A 19,637-nucleotide genomic window follows, 5' to 3' on the forward strand; every position below is an offset into this window, starting at 1 on the left:
TTTGTTGATCAAGGAGAGGGTTCCATCATGTCGTGAAGTCGTCAAGCAGATTGCGAGAACATAACTTCATAGAACAAGGGAACATGACATAACAGGGCAGATGATGCCGAAGTATATGCAAACATTAGACAAGACAGAGAAACACCAGTTCACGCTCTACATGGAAAAGGAAGAAAAGCAAGAGCACCCAAAACCTGTTGAAAGGTAACCGCCAAAACTCCGGAATCCGTAAATCACCGCCCCATAATTAAGCACGGGGTTGATGACATGAGTCATTATCTGCGGTTGAGGAGCGTCAAGAACTCCTCTCGTGTCTTAGCGCTGGACCGCATGCATCCAAGCATGCAGCTGGTAGTCGTGGTGCTGCTGACCTTCTGCACGCCACGCATGACCATGCAAAGGTGAGAAGACTCCATGACGACACCTACACCACGAGGCTTGAGGACTTCCGAAATGGCAAGGGCAACTTGCTTTGTCAAGCGCTCCTGGACTTGAAGTCTGCGGGAGAACATCTCTGCCAGACGAGCCAGCTTGGACAGGCCAAGGACACGACGGTCAGGGATATATCCAATGTGCATCTAAATGAGGTCAGGAAAGATCGCGCAACTTGGATATCAACGATTCCTACCTTTCCAGTGAAGGGAACCATGTGGTGTTCGCAAAGCGAGAAAACGTCGATATCCTTGACAATAACCAACTCGTCGTGGTCCTCGTGGAAGACGGCGCCGTTGACCAGGTCCCGAACGTTCTCCTCATAGCCCTTGGTGAAGTAGAGCATGGCCTTGGCATATCTCTCTGGGGTCTCGCGAAGACCTTCTCTCTCGGGATCCTCTCCGATACATTCAAGAATGGTCCGGATAGCTCCGGACAGCTTCTCAATTCGTTGGTCGGTCTCCTCCGGGGTCGACTCCAGCCGCTGTCTAGTTCCGGGGCCTGATTGCAATGATTAGATACAATTCCCGTCGGTATAGTGTTCAGAGGTGTAGCTGGCATCACTTACAAGGCCAGCTAAGGCCATCAAAGTCGATGGGCGGGTTCATTGTGTAGGGGCTGGCAGGGCGGCTGACGGTGGCCGGAGGGGTTAACGGGCCGCCTTCATCCCGGGGGTCGCGGGGAGGGTCATTCAAAGTAGGTCTGTATCCAACCGGTTAGCAAGAGATGAACGGTAGGCCACGTATGGCGTATATATCGTCAGATACGTACCGGACTGGCACCACGTTGCGAATTGGCACCGATGCAGCGGAAGTGGACTCGGTGGGGACGGCAGCTACAGTCTCGGGTGCAAATTGCAGGGGAACTCGGGGTTCAAAAGAGGAACGGATGGAAGAATTGAGGCTCTCACGCTCACGCTCATCACGGTTACCGGTGGACCGCTGCAGGGGAGAGCTTCCATTCAACATGTGGGACGGAATAGCTGACGGCTTCGAGGCTGGAGGGGAACCAGAACCCATGATGTGTAGGACAATGTCGTTGACGAAGTATAAAATAGGAATCACCGTCTGTCGATGATATAGCAGAAAATAAGAAATTCTAATCTTACAGAAGAAATTTTGGTCAGATTAGTTGCCTCACGGGACGCTAACCTTCTTTTTTCCCCCCGCTCTAAAACCCCCCAATTTTGTTTCACCGCCCGGGCTATCGTTATCTGCCATGTAGATCACGTCCCACTTACAATAGGCCTACAGGTTTGCAGCATGCATGTGATGGGCTGTACATGCCTTTTTAAAGTCATAGTATAGTTTTAATACGTCAATAGGCAAACTCGCTTACCCATGTATATAGCCTCAGCCCTATTCGGTGAATCATTCAGATGAAATGCAAATGCTGTTGATAATCCCGGAGGGATCAATTGGCATACCCAGCTAAGCCCTTTGACCCATCCACTGTTTGATTTGTTATAATCCCTGTGGTACCATATGAGTCTGTATTGGCTCGATGCTGATAATACCCTAGTTAGTTAAATAGCGCGCTAGAGTGCTATTTGATTGTCACTTGCCATTATATTCCCAGATATATATTTAGCCACTCTATCGTCATGTTATGTTTCAACAGAAACTTTGCAGGACTTTCACCTAAGCCATGGCTGGCTAGAGTCCCGAACAGCCCGTGAATGCCTCGTCATCGGTCTATTGGTCTATTGGAGAGCCACGAAAAGATTAGGAAAAGCTCACTGCAGAGCCTAGGTTTGACAAGGAGTACGATAGATTGTATATCAAATGATTGGTATTTTGAATAGTTGCTCATTATTGTCCTTTTGACTCGTCTGCACCGAAGAAACACCGATACGGCAAATAATTGAACGGGCACCTGCATGTTAAGTAAATATCACGCCTCTAGCTCTTCAGTGGGGACATCATCCAAGTCCTTGCCCACGATGGCATCGGCCACCTTCCACACCTGCAATAGATTGTCCTCAGCAGCAGAGCAAAGAACCCAGGGGTCGCTAAGGTTCCAGCTGAAGTCAGAGATACGGTTTGTGTGTCCACCGTGCATAAATAGCCTGGGATAAAGTCAGTGATCAGCTCAAATAGATTAATACAAGCAAGACACAGTGTCACATACAGCTCTGGTGGCCCATCCTGGGCATCCTCCGGGGTTTGCTCCTCGCCTGCTCGGCTGAGGTCCCAGAACATAATCTTGCGGTCGTAGCTGGAACTGGCCAGGACTGACTCCTCAAATGGATGCCACGAGATCGATTGAACCGAGTCGGTGTGACCCTCCAGCGAGTGTAGCTTCGACTTCAGGTTGCGGAGATCCCAGATTCCGATAGTCTTATCTGCAGAACCCGTGGCCAGGATTGTCTCGGCAGCCGGGTTGAAGGAGATGGAGTTGATAGCATCGCGATGCTGGCCATCAGCTGAAGCAGCCGCACGTGTAGAGTCATCTTGACGGGTATCAAGGATCTGAAGCGTGATGTCATCGGAGACGGTTCCGATGAGCGAGGAATGAAGAGGGTGGTGTTGAACGTCGTTGACGATCGATGAGTGGTGAGTGAAGGTACGGCTTGGTCGAACCGCCTTGTTACTCTTGGTGTATGTGGTAATATCCCTGCGGACCAGCTCGGTCAGTTGCTGTTTCAAATGCCGTCCCTTGAGACAATCAATGCTTACCAGAGTCGAACAGTCTTATCCTCGCTACCTGTCGCAAGGTGGCCAGCTACGTGGGGGTTCCAGCTAAGCCCAAAGCCTTCGGCCTCGTGGCCTAGAAGCTCCATTTGAGGGTTCACTGTGCCGGTTGGCAAGCTTGGATGCTTCGAGCGATCCCAGATCATCACTCGCCCATCCGTGCACATCGTCGCAATGATATTAGGGTTTTGGGGTTGGTAGCGGGCCTTGTTGACCTCGCCCTTGTGGTCGATCTTCTGAACGATGTTGAATTTAATTTCCATCTGGGGCTTCTTGGAACTTCCACCGTAGCCGCCAATCTCTCCCTTGTCCTCATCGTAGTCATCGGGATTCGGGGCATTGGGGTTAGGAAGCTGAACATGCGCAATCTGAAGGTAATTCTGCGCTTCGCCAGTGGTATGTGTGCCAATGAGAAGACGATGGGTCGAGTAGGGCTTGTCTGGGACTCTTAAAGAGGTGCTTGGTTAGATCGACAATCACGATGGGTGTACTTGGAGCATACTCTTGCTTATCTGGCAGCCACTGTGTTGTAAGAGTCGGCCATTCTAGCGCCGTGCTCAGGATCATGTCATAGAGGAATGGCGCATTCTTCTTCCATGTTTTGTACTCTGCGCGCATTGAAAATTAGCGCTGGATACCATTGGGTAAATTGGAAAGGCGCTCAGTGTAGCTACCTTCATTGATGATCTTCTCGTCGGTGTGCTCCGCGTCGTGATCCTGGTCCTGGTCTTTCTCATGCTCGTCACCAGCACCTAGGCATCATTAGATTGGGACTTCGAGCGTCTGCGAGGTTATTGAAACACACCATTCTCCTCTTCATAGGGATCCATGACCGCCAATATGTGTAGAGCGAAAAACGAAAGAAAAAGAGAATATGGAGTAAAGGGTAGCGATATGCGAAGGAGAACGAACCCAACGCGCAACCGCGTAAAAGGTCTTGGCATTTGCGCTAGTCCTATTTGGTAGGCGGTATAGCCAAGAAACAGCATCGTGGGACTAGCTCGCCAGCTTTTGGTGCCGCATCATACACTCCGAACAGCGTCAATTTCGTCACTTTTCGCGTTACGTTCCCATTTCCTTCTTCTTACTTTTTAGCTATCGCTGCACGTCCTCATCCTCTTCAGGACTGCAGTCCCTCGGCGCACTTTCCTGTCCCAGATTCACCGAGTCACTGGATGATCTCACCTTTTGTCGCATTTCTGCTTCAATCCTTTACGAGTACCCTCTACGACCTCGACTTTTACGAACCCTCGACTACGGTCGTTTTCTCTGACGAAATATCATCTGAACTGGCCCAAATCTCATCATGGGTGTCCCAAAATTCTTCCGCTGGTTGAGTGAGCGGTATCCCGCGATCTCGATGCTAATCGCAGAAAGCCGGATACCCGAATTCGACAGCTTATACCTTGATATGAACGGCATTATCCATAACTGTACGCATAGTGACAGCGATTCCCCAACCTTCCGAATGACGGAGGATCAGATGTTCATTGCCATCTTCAATTATATCGAGCATTTGTTTGGCAAGATTAAGCCCAAGAAACTTTTCTACATGGCCGTTGATGGTGTCGCCCCGCGTGCGAAGATGAATCAACAACGTGCCCGTCGATTCCGAACTGCATTGGATGCAGAGAATGCGAAGGAGAAGGCTATTCAGCAGGGGCTGGAAATGCCCAAGGAAGATGCCTTCGACAGCAACTGCATCACGCCCGGTACGGAGTTTATGCAGAAATTGACGCAGCAACTCAAGTACTTCATCAACAAAAAGATCTCGGAGGACACTGACTGGCAAGGTGTTGAAATTGTCCTCTCTGGCCACGAGGTCCCGGGAGAAGGAGAACACAAGATCATGGAATACATCCGTTGCTCGAAAGCGCAGCCCAACTATGAATCCAATGTTCGCCACTGTCTTTACGGTCTCGATGCCGATCTGATCATGCTGGGACTTCTCAGCCATGACCCCCACTTTTGTCTTCTTCGTGAAGAAGTGACCTTTGGTCGCCAAGTTTCGAAGAAGCCCAAAGAACTCGAACATCAAAACTTTTATTTGCTGCATCTCAGCATGGTCCGCGAGTACCTGGAATTGGAATTCCAGGAGCTAGAGCAGGAAGGTGTTTTAGATTTCCCATTCGATATGGAGCGTGTTATTGATGATTTCATCCTCATGGCATTCTTCGTCGGAAACGATTTCTTACCCAACTTGCCGAACTTACACATCAACGAAGGTGCTCTTGCCCTCATGTTCAAACTCTACAAGGAAGTACTGCCAAAAATGGGCGGCTACATCAACGAGCAGGGTGTTATCAACGTCCAACGCTTGGGTATGCTTGTGGAGGCATTGAGTGGCGTCGAGCATCGATTCTTTGAGGCTGAAAACTCCGATGCCCAATGGATCAAATCCAAGAAAAACGACGGATCTCTTGAACTACAACAAAAACCGAAGGAGCTTACCCTCACCCCGGCTCAGAAGGACATTCTCAAGACGGTCAAGAAGTACGTTCTGAACCGGTCTGATAAGGACTCCGAACCTCTTGACCTTCCTCCTACACTCCCCGCTCGTGACCGCAGCTTCGTTGAACGCCTTGCGGATGAGCTTCGCTTGTCTTGGTCTTCTATCGATAACGAGAACGGCGATCGATTCATGAGACTTCAGCTCCCTCAGTCCCAAAGCGATGGAGACGACGAGGATGACGAGGATGAAGAAGCATCAATGGCTGTCCACCGCATCATTCGGAAATACGAAAAGGCCAAGGTCCAAGAGATGACCCCCGAGGAGGCCCAGGAGGCGGCGGAGAAGAAATATGACGCCAAGTTCCATGAGTGGAAAGATAACTATTACCGCTCCAAGTTCGGTTGGGGCCTTGACAACCAGGAGGAGATGAAGAAGCTTGCGCGGAACTATGTGCAAGGACTGCAGTGGGTCTTGTTCTACTATTACCGTGGTATCGCATCATGGCCTTGGTTCTTCCAGTATCACTATGCTCCTATGATCTCTGGTGAGTGGCACTGCATTCCTGATTTTATCCTATTGCTAACAATTGATTAGATGTGAAGTTTGGTCTGGATGCAGACATGAACTTCCAGCTGGGACAGCCTTTCCGGCCGTTTGACCAGCTCATGGGTGTCTTGCCAGACCGCAGTAAGAAGATCGTTCCTACTGCCTATTGGGATCTGATGACCTCGCCTGAATCTCCTATCTACGATTTCTACCCCCGTGATTTCGATCTCGACATGAACGGCAAAAAGATGGAGTGGGAGGCTGTGGTCAAAATTCCATTTATCGACGAAAAGCGACTTTTGTCAGCGCTTAAGACAAAAGAGCATTTGCTTTCTGCGGACGAGAAGGGAAGAAATGACTTCGGCACCAGTCTCAAGTTCACCTATTCCCCTGATGTGAACTTTGTCTACCCCTCCTCAATGCCTGGCGTGTTCCCTGACCTTCCAAACTGCCGCTGCATTGAGAACATCTTCGACCTTCCCGCTATGGATGGATTAGAGCCATATGCTGGTTTGATGGACGGTGTGCATCTAGGCCAAGCCGCGCTGGCTGGCTTCCCTACCATCAAAACGCTGCCGCATCATGGACAACTGGGCTTCCACGGAGTCTGCGTCTTTCAACAAGATAGCCGAAATGAGAGCCAGGTTATCACCCTTCTTGACCCCGGTAGTCGGTCTGGCGTTGAACTGGCCAAAACGAAACTCGGGAAACGTGTCCATGTGGGATACCCATTCTTGCAGGAAGCTCTTGTGGTTCGTGTCTCGGACGAGCTGTTCGATTATATCCTCCCTCCAGGCGAACAACACCCTGTGTCTATCCCTCACACCCCTCAACAGATTGAGCAGTGGAAGAAGAAGGCCACCAAGATTGAGAACATCTACAGTAAGCGTCTGGCAATGATCATCGGAGATGTCGAGTCCCTGGTCCACATTCAACTCCTCAAGGGTATGTCCAAGACGGACGCAGGTGCCACCATCAAGGAGTTTGCCGATATTCCCGGCCAGGAGACAGACTATGCTTTGCAGGTTGTTGTTGATGATGTGATCAACCCCGATGAGCGTTTCATTGAGCGCGAGGCCATCCCTATTGAAGAAGAATTCCCAGAGGGCAGCCGCGCCTTCTTCCTGGGTGACTTCAACTACGGAAGACCTGTTCATATCGGTGGGCACGAAGATGGAAAGGTGAATGGTTTGATCGCGGCCGTGAAAGGTCGTGAACCCGAGTTCGGACGTGAACGTGTCAGACAGGCTGAGCAGCTTTGCCCTTATATGCCTTCTTACGCTATTGCCCGAAGCCTTCGTCTCAACCCGTTGGTTCTGGCCAAGATTACGTCTTCTTTCACTGTTGATGTTGAGGGTACTCGTGCAAACCTTGGTCTCAACTTGAAGTTCCAGGCCAAGCAACAGAAGGTTCTCGGATACTCCCGTCGTGGAGAGACGGGCTGGGAGTTCAGCCAGAAGGCAATCGACCTGATCCAGCAGTACATGATCAACTTCCCCGAATTCATTGCTGGTATCCAGCGCAATCCCCAGGGTGACCGTTACTCACCGACTGATTTCTACCCTGAGGAGACTGCTCTTCTGAAGATCAAGGAAATCAAAGATTGGCTGAAGTCTGTCGAAGCCAAGAATTTCGAGAGGGTCCCTCTTGACGCTGAACAACTTGACTCGGACATCGTGCAACTGATAGAGCAGGATGCCGATAACCTCAATCTGGGTCAGCCACAGATGCAGCCGAAGAAGGTCCGCGGTGTCCCCCGCAGTGCCCTCCTTCGCCCTGCCGATGTTGAGCATCGTCTCGGAAACCAGACTTTCAAGCTTGGTGACCGCATCGTCTACGCTCAAGATTCTGGAAAGGTGCCGATCGCTACTCGCGGCACTGTTGTCGGTCTCACTAGAACCCCACGTACCCTTCTGTTGGATGTTGTCTTTGACGTCTCGTTCATGAGCGGTACTACACTGGGCGGCCGATGCTCGCCATTCCGCGGTCAGACTGTCTTGGCCTCGTCTGCTCTCAACATCTCCTACCGCCAGTTGATCACCAGCTCCCGTGCTGCAACCAGTCAGCAGACCCAGCAGACCCCAACTCCTTTGACTGTTGCCGGTTATGGTGCGCCCTTGGGTCCCGGTGGTCAAGGACAGCTGCAGAACGCAGCCACTCCACCTCCGCTGAGAGGCTCTTTCCGTGGCGCTGTATCCGGACAGGGCAACGGAGGCGGACGTGGAGGTCGCGGAGGTTTGAACAACGGCCAACAAGCCAACCTTCCCTTCCGTCCTCACGCCAACGGTGGTCCTCCCCGCGGTCCCCGTGGCCGTGGAGGCTTCAACGGCAACCGAGGTGGCTATACCTCAGTGGACAACAGCGACCCCAGCGAGGGCGTTGTCCAGAACAACCCCAACTTCCGGCCCCAGAACTACAGCCAGGTTCCCCCACCGCAAGGAATGGATCGTGGACGTGGTCGTGGTCGTGGCCGTGGCAATGGATCCCGTGGTAGAGGTCGTGGTGGGCGAGGTGCCCTTGCGGCTGGTGCCCAGTAGGAAGTGGAGTGCTGTTTTGAAGCTCGGGAAAGAATTGTAATTTGAACGGATTTGGATTCATGTATCATATGGAAGCTTGCATATGTACCGGATACTATCTAGCGAATCTGGCTTTCCCTTTCCGTTTTATTGCTCCCTTGCTGCTTTTTGCTCACCCTGAGCATCCCGAATACCTTCCATTTCTAGAACTATTATATGTGACGTATAACACTTACTCTTCAACCTCACTACCTATCAACCTGGCAACCTCGACATCTCAAGCTTCAACCTCACAACGTGATCTAAAGCGGTGACCCATGTTACTGGCGGTGGGGAGAGGTGGCTGAGATCTGGTCAATTGTTTGATGCATGTAAATTGCTAAGTTGACTCACCCGTCGGAAACATATCGGCAACATCCTTTTGCGATAGCTTAAAAGCTGATTTTAAGGTGTTTTCTATTCACGTACATGGCCACAGTTAGCCTGACCCGTTCCAAGGTCAAGGATATGTGTTGAGTTCTCGCGTCACTCGATCAACCAAATTCCTCTCATTGCATTATAACTATTAAATTTTATCGATTCCGACTGAACTCTTATAGATCACCGAACAACTGGCGATCTCTTGATTTCATAGGAGGTCCGCAGAAAATTGCAAGACTTAATCTCTCGTTTGCAATACACCTGTTGCTTGTTTGCGTAGGACGACGAACTCTGTGCACGCACGCACGCACTTTACTTCTGCCTAGAAGACGCTGTAAACGAGTTCCTGCAAGCACGATAACCTCATCGGGCATTGCTGGGACGGAAATGAAAGAGGCATCCAGTCCTATACCCTCGCTGTCACGCTTGTCCGTTGTCCTAAGACCGGCGATCTCCAACCCATCGCATGCTTCACTAGCCCGGACCAAAATTGTCAATGTACTACTGTCCATGTGAGCTGGACTGAAATGAACTCTATCGCCTAGTCTATCAGAGTCATAGAAGTTGACACCCAAAGATTCATAGTCGAGAGATGGTGTACCTATCAAAGACTCCTTTGAGTCTAGGATGGTAGACAATGTACTGAATAGCTGACTTCGTAAATTGGTCCACTCCTTTCCGTGTGAAGAATTAGCTCGAGGCTATCACAAAGATAAGGCACAACTTACATTGTGTACGGCTTCGACGGAACATTGAAATCCTAAAGGGGGAGAGTAATCGTTCTCTGCGCCCTTTTTGTTGAAGTATACGGTCTCCTTAGGAATGGGTGTTTTCCCACGAACAAGTTCAGAGTCAAAGGCTGAGTAACCTCTTGTTTTCTCTTTTACTTGGGTTGGTAGTTGGAAGAATCCACGAGCCTACGGCCATGTGTCAGAATCAGAACTCAATGCTGGCTGTATAGAAAGAATGGCCCTTGCATCTTCGAAAACACTATGTAAACATTGTTGAGTCAGTTTTGGAGCCACCAGTCGAACAGCGCCAAATTGATGCAGAGCTGTCTGTGTACTAGAGATAGTAGAAGGGCTTTGCTTTGTAGCCAAGTCAATAAGGGGAAGGCAGTTTTTCGTGGACATCTCGGTGGTAGGTAATGAAAGCGAGGACTGTTTGCACTATCAGAAGGAAATTCCCCTCGTCTACGGAAGGCTTTGGTGACTAAAACCGCAATTCCTGCTTGCGACACGTAGGTCAACGAAGGTTCCTCCACTGCCATGATTCATCTGCTATAGCGGCAATGTCGTGTGGCATAGAAGCAATTTTGTTGGCAACGTGCATGTAACCAACCCATCAATTTTATCGACTTCGACTGAACTCTTAATAAACCAAACCAAGGGCATAACAACCTCAACAACCCTAAAGGAAACAGCAGACTCCAACCACACTTCTCAAATCCCAATAGCCCTCTTCCGAAATAGCACATGCGAGTTAAGATTTGGCAAAATATGCTCCCCAACATGAGTATTAGCAGGTCTCTCATCACCAACAAGCTTGAAATCATAGTCAAGAATAACCCGACTCATAATCGCCTTCAGGGTATTCGCCGCGAAGAATCGACCGGGGCAAGCCTGACGCCCGAATCCGAAATGCATGTTTGTCGCACTGATAGTCACAAAGCTGGCAGGCGAAGTGACAGCCTTCTCTGTATTTTCCTTCTCCTTCTCGCCACTTGGAGTGGCAGCAGATGCCCCCAACTCAGGAGACAATGCATACCGGTCTTCGGGCTTTCGACACCACCGGAACCCGTCGAAGGTTTCTGCATCTGGGAGGAAGTCCATGTCTCTGCTAATTGGGCCTGCAGCGAAGCAGATATGTGTTTCGACGGGGAGCGTGAGACCATCGTGGAGGGTAATTGGTTTTTTGACGATGCGGTGGACAGATACTGTAAAGAGCGAGTGATTAGGGCTGATAATAACATTCCCAAAGCGCCCCCTACAGCGAAAGATAGCATAACTCACATTCACCAGGCGGACCAAACCGCTGTGACTCGCGCATAAAACTGTCCAACCGATGCTGTTCGACCAGCGCAGCCTGAGTGCCCTTATACCAACCATCCGGCAGTGTCCTTTTCATCTCCTCCCTCAACGGCTCCAAATACTCCGGCATAACGATCAAATCATAGATATTATGACACAAAGCCATAGTACTAGTATGAACAACAGCCAGCGTAACCAGGAGGAGCATATGATGCGCCAGGAGCTCCGGATCAAGCGTCTCGCCCTGCTCCTCACCAAGATCTATCATCCACTGCAGGAAATCATCCGGGCTCGTATAATCCGGGTCATTTGCGAGCGCGGCCTGTCTGCGCTCATGGACCATAGGTGCGAAGAGATCCTTCGCGAAGCGGAGTTGCTTTTTCATTTGTTGGACTGATGGGAGGAAGAGCGCTACTAGGGGTCGGAGGTAGGCTGGGAAGGGGCGTATGAGGATCACGGTAATCCCTATGTTTTTTGTGTAACTGCTTGCGATATTTAGCCATTGTTCGTTGCGGCGGAGGACGTCGCCGGCCATTACGCGTGATGTGGCTAGGGCGATTAGGCGGGTGAAGAGTTCGTTTGGGTTGATTTGGATCCAGGTGTCTGATTGAGGGGGCTTAGTTATATGTTCTTTTTCTTTCTTCTAGGTGGGTTGTGGTAATGTATTTTGTACCTTCGCATCCTGGGAGGAGTGCGTCGAATGCGCCACGCAGTTCATCGATGACTCGGGGGACGATGCGGCCTGGTTGGGGACGTCAATTATTTGGGCTGGAGTGTTTAGTACGTAGGGTTGTATTTACCTAGAGCTGGAGTCAACTTCTTCCGAACGGTCATCGATGGTAAATAACTATCGATGATGATGTTGGTGTATTGGCCCAGCGCATTCTATATCAATTAGTCCGAGTCCACAGTGTAACGTGGCACAGCCTGGGGAATTACTTCATATTGTGCATGTAAAGAACTGAGTTGTGATGGAAGCAGATGCCTCAACTCTTGTTGATACTTAGTAGGCAGGACGATGACTTCTCCGTCGGCTGTGAGCATGCGAAATGGTGTATCCTTGTACTAGATGAAGGTTAATAGGGCTGAGTTGGATACTGATATAGTATATACCTTTTCATAGCCCTTTTTTATCATTGAAGCAGCCTTTGGGTAGTACATGATTCTATTGACGAAATCAGGAAGGTAAGAGTTATACCTGACCGTCGGGATATGCTTCAAGGTGGAGGGTTGTGCCCGTCGCAGTATGTAAAGAACTGCAACGAAGACCCCGACAAGGGGCCAGAAAGCTGACCCAGCCATCTGCAAGCTCACCGGGGATGGAATATTGCCTTGCACTGAAGGGGAAATGTATTCTGATAAATAGGATTCAAGCCTCCAAGACGGGAGTTTTAGGAAGTTGCTCGGTGGTATGAAGGACAGAGAGGGTGGCACAGAACACATTCGGATAGTATTGGGGAAGACTTTCTATTTGGGCAAGGCGTTTGCTATAGGCGAAAATAACAAAGAGACGCCCGTTTGAGGTCTCAGGGCGGGTTATTTAGATATTAATCACACAAAACCAGGGAGCCCCTGTCTATTTCCCCTTTTGAGTCTTTGCTGCTATATACAAAACGCCTGGCTCAGATGCAAGTAGACATACACGAATAAACCCATAGAAATCATTCAAGGCCAACCCACTCACCCTCGTCATCGTCAGCGTCGACCATCTGATCATCAGCACCGTCGGTCTCGGCAGTGTCCATGGCCAACAGAGCATTGCTGGTCTTCTTAGATTCAAGAACAGGCTTTGAGAGCAGGTAGTTGAGATCATAGAGGTTCTTTTCGGTCAACCGCTTCAGGTTCTCGCGGATGTCGTCGACAGCACGCTGAACGGCGCGAAGTTCAGGTGCGAATACACCTGTGTTGTCCTTGAGGTAGCGACCGTGGCTGCTGAACATGGACTCAATCCACATGAGATTAAACTCCAAATGGGGCGTCTCTTCCGCGGCATGTGCAACAAATCGGAGCAGGCGAGGTAGGTAAACGGAGGGCACGGATCGAACCACATGGGGAATATCCGACGGAGGGATTGACTCGTAGACGGCACGAAGAAGCTTTTGTTCGTTCAATCGGAAAGCCATGATAAGAGCCTTGAGGAAGGTGTTGTCCTCGTCGACGGTGTCGGAGGCGGCAGCTTCCTTGGCGGCGTCTAGCGTGGCAAGGATGCTGGACGGTGTGATAGTGATATCCAGATCAAAGGGATCAAAGATGAAGTCAGTGTCCAGGCTGTAGACGAGTAGACCTTCCGTGGAAGCAGCACAGAACGACCGTCCAGTCGGCGCAAAGTCAACAGATGTGACCCGCACTTCGGGGCGAGTGGTTCGTGCGCCAGCATCTCCGCGCTTCGCACCGGGAAGGGTGCGATCCACACGGTCTTCGTGGTCAGAGGCTTCACCGGTTTCGTCGATAAGAGCACGGGGACCAGCCTCAGTCAGATCACGACTGTTAAGGAATTCCTGGGTGCCATCAAGTGAGGTGTTGACGGAGACAGTGAACTTCTTGATCAGTGATCCCGTGCCGACATCATACAAGCAGATATACTTGCTGTTACCACCGGCCAGAATGCAGCTACCGTCTGCACTGTAGGTGATTCTGTTGAAAGATTTGGTACCTGCGGCATTGGCAGCAGTGCGACGGTCCGCAATTCGTCGTCCTCCGGAGACGTCACGGCGGCCGTCAACTCCGCCTTGCTGGATAGCGTCTTCAACTGACCAGAAGGAAAGCTGACCGTCTAGGGTAGATGCTGCGACTTGCTTTCCGTCTGGGCGGAAAGCCACACTGAGAATGTCGGACATGAGCTGAAGAGGCTCACTAGTTTGCGAGCGTCCAAAGATGCTCCAAATGCGAACTGTGTGATCCCAGCTTCCACTAACAAGGTGGTTGCCATCGGAAGCGAAAGCGAGACTGGAAACGGGGCCTTCGTGACCGGAGAGCTGGTCAAGCAATTGACCGGTCTGCACAGACCACACATGGATATCGAACGAGTCTGGGGAACCGGCACAAACCACTTCACCACTGGGGTCCACGGCGAGCGAGCCGAATGAGAGTCGGGATGGAGCGGTGAAGGTTCGGAAATTACGGTAACGGATAAGATCCCATGCGCGAATGGAACCGTCCAATGATGCCGTGAACAAGACACTTCCCTTCTTTGCGAATTGGCATGCCGTCACTCCACTTGTGTGTTCCGTGAATGTGACAATGCAGAAGCCTGACTTGACATCCCACACCTTAATTTTGCCGTCATCGGCTGTCGTAACAATTTTCGTGCCGTCTGGCGAGTATGCGAGGGCATTCATAGAATCGAGGTGCCCTTGTTGCTTGAGAATATAGGACTCGGATTGCCACTCCCACACAAGTAGCTGACCGTGCTTGGACGATCCGAATGCGAGCCACTCGCCTGATTTGTTGATAGTCACAACATCAATGTTGCTCTGGGAGACACTAAAAGTCTATTAGCAACTATAAAAGCAATGCGACCTCCAACGTGACTTACCTTAGAAGATGAATCATGTTGAAATCTGGCAGGTCGTAAAGACCAAACAAGCCGTTGGAGAATCCCACAACTAAAAGGTTAGATGGGGCGTGGAACGCAGCACAATTGACCTTGGCATCGTTCTGCATGAAGAAATCCTTCTTGACAATTCTCCACCGGGCCTCCGAAATATCCTCCATTGTGTCCTCGTCCTTTTTCGTGACATATTCCCAGCGGAAGAGCGCACCATCTTGGCTGACAGTGTAGATCTATGATCCAGTTAGTAGTAATTTCGACTGAATGTTCGATGAAACGTACAGATTCCTGGGACGCATTGAAATAAGCAGCTACTACACCCTGTCTATGTCCTGCCAGAGTAGTTGGCTCGAATCCTTCCTCCGGATCCATACTCCATACTCGCGCCGTCAAATCCTTTGCAGCAGTGAGCAAGAAGCGCGAATCACTGGACCACTCGACACTTTGGATATCGTCGAAGTGGGCGGCGAGGTCTCGGTGTAGAACGAAGGGAGCGAATTCAATCTCTCCATTGTTCTCTGTTCCAGGAGTAGAAGGAGTCTGCCAGATTTGCAGGCGTCTCCCCACACCAACGGCGAAATGACGTCCAGAGGGAGAGAACTTGAGAGCAGAAACTCGGGATTTGAAGGAAAAGTGGTGAATGGCGATGCGCCGTTGGAAGTTGGTCAGAATGGCGCGGCCATTCTCGTCAACGGTCAAGAGAAGGTTGCCCCTCGGCGAAAGATCGAGACGGTCTATGTTTGTCCGGTGCGAAAAGGGCAGGGTGTAAGAAGTGTTTCTATACGGTCAATGGTTAGCTGGCTGACTTTTAAGCTTGCCAAAGAGGTCAAGGAAGCACATACTGCACCAGATCAAAGACAGAGACCCTGTTGCCTACTGGCGACAGCAAGCATGTTCCATCGGGAGTAAAGAGAAGATTTCCTTTGCGATAGACCGTCCCCAAGAGGTTGGAGAACTAGATTGGTGTCAGTAACAAGATTATAATCGCGGATTCGTTCCAAGCAATTTCGTATAGAATTCAGAGCGTACTCACCTTGAAATCGGTCTTCATTTTTGCTGTTGCGGGATCCCGAAGATCAAAAAATTAGAGATATTCCAGGTGATAAGGCCGGATCATCCAAGCCCCGACTCCGAGCCCAACACAGCCTAGCGCGACGCGCTAGTCCCAGATAGGCAAGGCGAGGTATACTCCAGAAAACGAAAGGAGATTCAGGGGGAAGCAGCGACGGGCAGTTCGAGCAATCCGATTCCAACTTTGACTCCTCCTTTTCCCTCCAGGAGCTTCATTCTTCCCTCTCTCACCCGGGGTTCTCTGTGTTTTCTTCTTCTTCTGTTCATTCTGAATTGTTTTAATTCCCTACACAATGTCCACAACAGAGACCGCTACGCCTATTGGCATTGCCAACGTGAGTGCCAGCAACCCCTTTTCAACTGGTTGATAGCTAACAAACCATTCTTGATGTAGCTCCCTAACCAGAGGTATGACATCGAGCGATAAATTGGGGATTGCGGTGGAGGGAACAAGACTCTAATCAAGCGGTATAGGCACAAGATTGTCGCGAAGCGGGGTGCGGCCTTTACTATTATGGTGTGTTTGACACAGGATGATCGTCTACATGGACTCCGCGAGCCTGAAGCTAATGATTCGCTCGTCAGGTTGCTGGAGAATCGGGATTGGGAAAGACGACCTTCATCAACACCCTCTTCTCTACCACCATCAAGAACTATGCCGATCACAAGCGCCGCCATCAGAAGCAGGTTGACCGCACCGTGGAGATTGAGATTACCAAGGCCGAGCTCGAGGAGAAGTTCTTCAAGGGTAGGAGATGCACATGATTCAAGTCCGCGTTCCGGTAGCTGACTGCCAATTTCTAGTCCGCCTCACCGTTATTGATACCCCTGGCTTCGGAGACTACGTGAACAACCGCGATTCGTGGCAGCCCATTATCGAGTTCCTGGATGACCAGCACGAGTCGTACATGCTCCAGGAGCAGCAGCCCCGCCGAACCGACAAGATTGACATGCGTGTGCACGCTTGTTTGTACTTCATCCGTCCCACCGGTCACACCCTGAAGCCTCTCGACATTGAGGTCATGAAGCGCCTGAGCTCCAGAGTCAACCTGATCCCCGTTGTTGCCAAGGCTGATACCTTGAGCCACGGCGATCTGGCCCGTTACAAGGAGAGAGTGAGTTGGACCGCACAAGGATGAAATTGGAGACATGGTTAACAGTCATCAGATTCGCGCTGTCATTGAGGCCCAGGGCATCAAGATCTACTCCCCTCCCGTCGAGGAGGACGACGAGCACGCCGCCTCCCACGCCCGCAGCCTCATGGCTGCCATGCCTTTCGCCGTTATCGGTTCCGAGAAGGACGTCAAGGCCAACGACGGCCGTGTTGTCAAGGGTCGTCAATACGCCTGGGGTGTTGCCGAGGTTGAGAACGAGGACCACTGTGACTTCAAGAAGCTCCGCTCAATTCTGATCCGCACTCACATGCTCGACCTTATTCACACCACCGAAGAATCGCACTACGAGGCCTACCGTGCCCAGCAGATGGAGACCCGCAAGTTCGGCGAGGCCCGACCACGCAAGCTCGACAACCCCAAGTTCAAGGAGGAAGAGGAGACCCTGCGCAAGCGCTTCACCGAGCAGGTCAAGGTCGAGGAGCAGCGTTTCCGCCAGTGGGAGCAGAAGCTTATTTCCGAGCGCGATCGCCTCAACAAGGATCTCGAGGCCACCCATGCTGCGTATGTTTTGGATAGCTCCCACGCATTAATAATTACTGACCGATCGCAGGATCAAATCCCTCGAGCAGGAGATCGAGGGTCTCCAGGGATCCAGCACCCGCAGCCACGGACGTCGTTAAGATGCATTTGTACCGGGCATCCCGGAAAAAGGGGAGTAGTAGAACCATGTTTTTTCTTCTCTTCGAGTACTTGTCTTGCTTGGGACCTTCTCGGGTTTCGTTTTCTTTGTTATATCCATTTACCGCTGGTAGCTAGCGATGGTGTGTCTACAACCTTGATAATAATTTCTGTATTCTGTAGCGTGGAAATACAGATTAATTCTTGTGAGCTGGCTCAGTAGTAGTGTTCCCGATATGTAAAGCTCCGAGCTCCAACCATTCCAACTTCTTCAATTCACTCGCCATGAGAACAGTCTTCCCAACCAGACCCGTCCACACTCTCAAAACACACAATGGTACTCAATCCCAATCCTACTCCGAACCAACACTCTAACCAATCCAACCCAGGTCCGGTAAACGCAGTAACATTCTCCAGCTACCCAGGCACCTATATCCTAACAGGCTCCTCCGACCGAACCGTCCACCTAACGCGCGCAATCCCCAACACAAACAAAAAAAGCGATCCAATCGAAACAACCTCCCCAATCCAGAAATACGAAGCGCACGGCTACTCCGTCCTAGACATTGCCGTCGCAGCCGATAATGCCCGCTTCGCTAGCGTAGGCGGTGACCGCCAGGTCTTCCTGTGGGATGTTGAGCAGGGTATCACGACGAGACGGTGGTCAGGGCATAATAGTCGTATTGAGGCTGTACAGTTTGCGGGGGAGGGGGATGGGGTTGTTGTTACTGGTATGGCTCCTATACTTTATTCCAACGCTACAATCCGACTGAGGTCCAATCCAATCAGTCTATCAGCACCCAACTAACAACACGATACCACAGGCAGCGCAGATACCACAATAAACCTCTGGGATACACGCGCCAACAGCCACAAACCAATCCAAACCCTCACAGAAGCAACCGACACCGTCTCAAGTCTACACGTACACATGGGATCATATTCAATCGCAAGCGGGAGTTATGACGGCCACGCGCGGATCTATGACGTGCGCACGGGCAAAACGAGCGTTGATGTCCTTGCGCATCCAGTTACCAGTGTAAGGTGTTCTGCGGATGGGAATGCTTTGCTTGTTTCTACGCTTGATGGATATATCCGGATGTTGGATCGTGTTGATGGGGGGTTGTTGAAGGGATTTGGGGACGGGAATAAGGAGGAGAAGGGGAAGGGGGCTGGGCATAAGTATCGGAATACGGAGTTGAGGGTGAGGTCTGTGTTTGCGCAGGGTGATGCTGTTGTGTTGAGTGGGAGTGAGGCTGGTGGTGGTGGTGGAGATGGGGCAGCTTCGTTTGCGTGGGACGTTATTAGTGGGGAGGTTATTGCTGCTGTTCCTATGGGGGAGAAGGTTAAAGCTGTTAGTTGTGTGGCGTGGAATGAGAAAGGTGGGGATTGGGCTGCTGGGTGTTCGGATGGTATGATCTTTGTCTGTGGTTTGTTGGGCTCTTTTGCTGACTTTTGTTATAGGCACTGTTCGCGTCTATGGCTGAATGGGTTCATGGTTAGGAACTGAACCATCTTCGCTGGACTGTACATCTTAGCCCTTCGTGAAGAGACTTCAGCATCATCTATCCTCTATGGTGGTGTTATCCTCACCACCACTCAACTTGAGACATTGGCTGACTTGGCAAGTGGCTCTACAGTAGCCCCAAGTCACTCTATTGAGACCCCTGGGCTGTGGTGGGGTTGATGATTTGCAGTCTCGCAAATCAGCCGTTTCAATCCTATGGCACATGTGGACCTCAATGTAGGCCCTAGAAGGAGACTACATGACATGTCATTCCTGCCATTGTGACAATTGAGTATGGGTACGAGCCCTAGCATATTATTAATGAGATATGAAATCAACTGCATTATGAACAAGCTCTTTATTACTTTTGAATTCGTGATTTAGATCAGAATTTGGTCTATAAGTTTACAGAACCAATTTAATTCCGATGGTAGTGACGGTGTATGCACATTTATTCAACAAGAAAAGCCTCACATCCAGTTCAGCTGCTTGCAAAGGGATAAAGTGCATTTCCATTGTGGATGGCCTTGAATCTCTTCCGACAGTAGAAGTCATCTCTGTTCTACAATGATTTGGCTTTGGGTTATTGGAGGGTGAACACTCAGTCGATAAAATAGTTTATGTGAG

At 50.6% G+C, this 19,637-nt stretch overlaps 7 protein-coding genes across 7 annotated transcripts; 3 read left to right on the top strand and 4 right to left on the bottom strand.

Annotated features, from left to right (window-relative positions):
* Positions 1–275: 275 nt before the first annotated feature.
* Positions 276–1,451, bottom strand: PENARI_c002G02919 (GTP cyclohydrolase I; the record flags this gene model as incomplete). Its single annotated transcript, XM_022627332.1, has 4 exons — positions 276–578; positions 629–933; positions 1,001–1,134; positions 1,204–1,451. 4 exons carry the CDS (start codon positions 1,449–1,451, stop codon positions 276–278), a joined length of 990 nt encoding a protein of 329 aa, XP_022492190.1.
* An 874-nt stretch (positions 1,452–2,325) lies between these two features.
* On the bottom strand, positions 2,326–3,955 carry PENARI_c002G08327 (WD repeat RBAP46/RBAP48/MSI1 family protein; the record flags this gene model as incomplete). The annotated part of the gene is made up of 6 exons (XM_022627717.1): positions 2,326–2,500; positions 2,563–3,048; positions 3,111–3,572; positions 3,628–3,733; positions 3,800–3,877; positions 3,931–3,955. The coding sequence occupies 6 exons, from the start codon at positions 3,953–3,955 to the stop codon at positions 2,326–2,328; spliced, it is 1,332 nt and encodes a 443-aa protein (XP_022492551.1).
* Positions 3,956–4,431: 476 nt separating this feature from the next.
* On the top strand, positions 4,432–8,660 carry PENARI_c002G01221 (chromatin-binding exonuclease XRN1; the record flags this gene model as incomplete). Its single annotated transcript, XM_022627211.1, has 2 exons — positions 4,432–6,121; positions 6,172–8,660. 2 exons carry the CDS (start codon positions 4,432–4,434, stop codon positions 8,658–8,660), a joined length of 4,179 nt encoding a protein of 1,392 aa, XP_022492769.1.
* Positions 8,661–9,232: 572 nt separating this feature from the next.
* PENARI_c002G01527 (uncharacterized protein) lies at positions 9,233–12,250 on the bottom strand (the record flags this gene model as incomplete). Its single annotated transcript, XM_022627234.1, has 8 exons — positions 9,233–9,733; positions 9,788–9,976; positions 10,535–10,995; positions 11,072–11,692; positions 11,763–11,831; positions 11,890–11,974; positions 12,029–12,154; positions 12,203–12,250. 8 exons carry the CDS (start codon positions 12,248–12,250, stop codon positions 9,233–9,235), a joined length of 2,100 nt encoding a protein of 699 aa, XP_022492378.1.
* A 500-nt stretch (positions 12,251–12,750) lies between these two features.
* On the bottom strand, positions 12,751–15,690 carry PENARI_c002G06955 (snoRNA-binding rRNA-processing protein PWP2; the record flags this gene model as incomplete). Its single annotated transcript, XM_022627607.1, has 5 exons — positions 12,751–14,572; positions 14,625–14,872; positions 14,922–15,417; positions 15,482–15,594; positions 15,673–15,690. 5 exons carry the CDS (start codon positions 15,688–15,690, stop codon positions 12,751–12,753), a joined length of 2,697 nt encoding a protein of 898 aa, XP_022492880.1.
* A 313-nt stretch (positions 15,691–16,003) lies between these two features.
* Positions 16,004–17,505, top strand: aspC (septin CDC12; the record flags this gene model as incomplete). Its single annotated transcript, XM_022627735.1, has 7 exons — positions 16,004–16,045; positions 16,105–16,118; positions 16,185–16,227; positions 16,296–16,458; positions 16,515–16,825; positions 16,878–17,386; positions 17,436–17,505. 7 exons carry the CDS (start codon positions 16,004–16,006, stop codon positions 17,503–17,505), a joined length of 1,152 nt encoding a protein of 383 aa, XP_022492992.1.
* Positions 17,506–17,837: 332 nt separating this feature from the next.
* On the top strand, positions 17,838–18,990 carry PENARI_c002G06430 (WD40 repeat domain-containing protein; the record flags this gene model as incomplete). The annotated part of the gene is made up of 4 exons (XM_022627571.1): positions 17,838–18,234; positions 18,328–18,542; positions 18,729–18,915; positions 18,968–18,990. The coding sequence occupies 4 exons, from the start codon at positions 17,838–17,840 to the stop codon at positions 18,988–18,990; spliced, it is 822 nt and encodes a 273-aa protein (XP_022492615.1).
* Positions 18,991–19,637: the final 647 nt, after the last annotated feature.

This window comes from Penicillium arizonense (assembly GCF_001773325.1).
Source record: "Penicillium arizonense strain CBS 141311 chromosome Unknown PENARI_contig002, whole genome shotgun sequence".
In the NCBI taxonomy this organism is placed as follows: domain Eukaryota; kingdom Fungi; phylum Ascomycota; class Eurotiomycetes; order Eurotiales; family Aspergillaceae; genus Penicillium; species Penicillium arizonense.